Here is an 899-nt window from a genome sequence, read left to right as displayed (position 1 = left end):
GGCCGGCGGGCGTGGGCAGCACGGGGGCTGGAGCCTTGAGCCGAGCAGGCTGCGGCACAGCCCTCCTGAAGCCGAGGATTTCCCTCGCTGGGAAATCCTTTCCTTGATGCCACTCAATGTGCTCCTTTGGGTCTGTTTCTCCACAGCTCCCGATGGGCCCCCGATGGACGTCACCTTGCAGCCGATGACATCCCAGAGCATCCAGGTCACCTGGAAGGTGAGCAGGGCTGGGGTCCTGCGTGGGTTCCCCTGGCCACGGAGGCTTGGGCATTCCCAAACACCGTCCCGAGCCTCCACAGCATCTCACCAGCGGGGCAAGGGCCGGGGAGGATTTCCCAGGCAATACAAACACCTGAAGGCTGGGTGTGTGGCTTGGCTGCATGGCACAGGGGCCTCGTTAATCATGTTTATAACAAGCTCGTTATCTCTTAGGATGTCTGTGGGGCGAGCCGTGGGGGGAGAGAGGATAAATATCTAAAAATTAAGACTCCGGGTTGCACCACGTTTCAGCAGAGATCAATAAAACTTAGAATTGGATTTAGTTTTCCAAAGGTTCATAATGAAAAATAAAATTAATTGCAAAGTTAGGACTTTGGAATGAACTGGTAAGTCAATAAATTTAGGGTTCCAGCTCTCCCCCTCCCCCGGCTCTCCTTAAGCATGGAAAACCAGATAAAGGGAAGATAAGATTCACTGGGAAGATAAGTCACTTTGTTGTAAGAGTATTTCAGTGAGACGGATCAGCCTGGCTTTGTAACATAAATTTGCAATCAACCCCATTGATTTCTTAATGCCTCAGAGGAATATTGCTGAGGTTGACCTCGACCTGACCTCGCGCATTTGGAAGGCCGTCAGGGCTTTTCCTTCCTCTCCGCCGGGGAACGGCAGCATCCCGCTGC

General features: G+C 52.8%; 1 protein-coding gene across 1 annotated transcript in view; it reads left to right on the top strand.

Annotated features, from left to right (window-relative positions):
- Positions 1 to 146: 146 nt before the first annotated feature.
- LOC104512772 (Down syndrome cell adhesion molecule-like protein 1 homolog) overlaps positions 147 to 899 on the top strand; it is a gene marked incomplete at both ends in the record, with an annotated part of 2,095 nt that continues 1,342 nt past the window's right edge. Inside the window, one exon of the mRNA XM_010155875.1 lies at positions 147 to 217. Within this exon, the coding sequence (XP_010154177.1) occupies positions 147 to 217 (71 nt within the window). The remainder of the gene's footprint in view (positions 218 to 899) is intronic.

The sequence above is a fragment of the Eurypyga helias genome, unplaced genomic scaffold (genome assembly GCF_000690775.1).
Source record: "Eurypyga helias isolate BGI_N326 unplaced genomic scaffold, ASM69077v1 scaffold31477, whole genome shotgun sequence".
NCBI classification, from domain to species: domain Eukaryota; kingdom Metazoa; phylum Chordata; class Aves; order Eurypygiformes; family Eurypygidae; genus Eurypyga; species Eurypyga helias.
The sequence above is the reverse complement of the archived record's forward strand: the minus strand, read 5'-3'. Positions and strand labels throughout refer to the sequence as shown.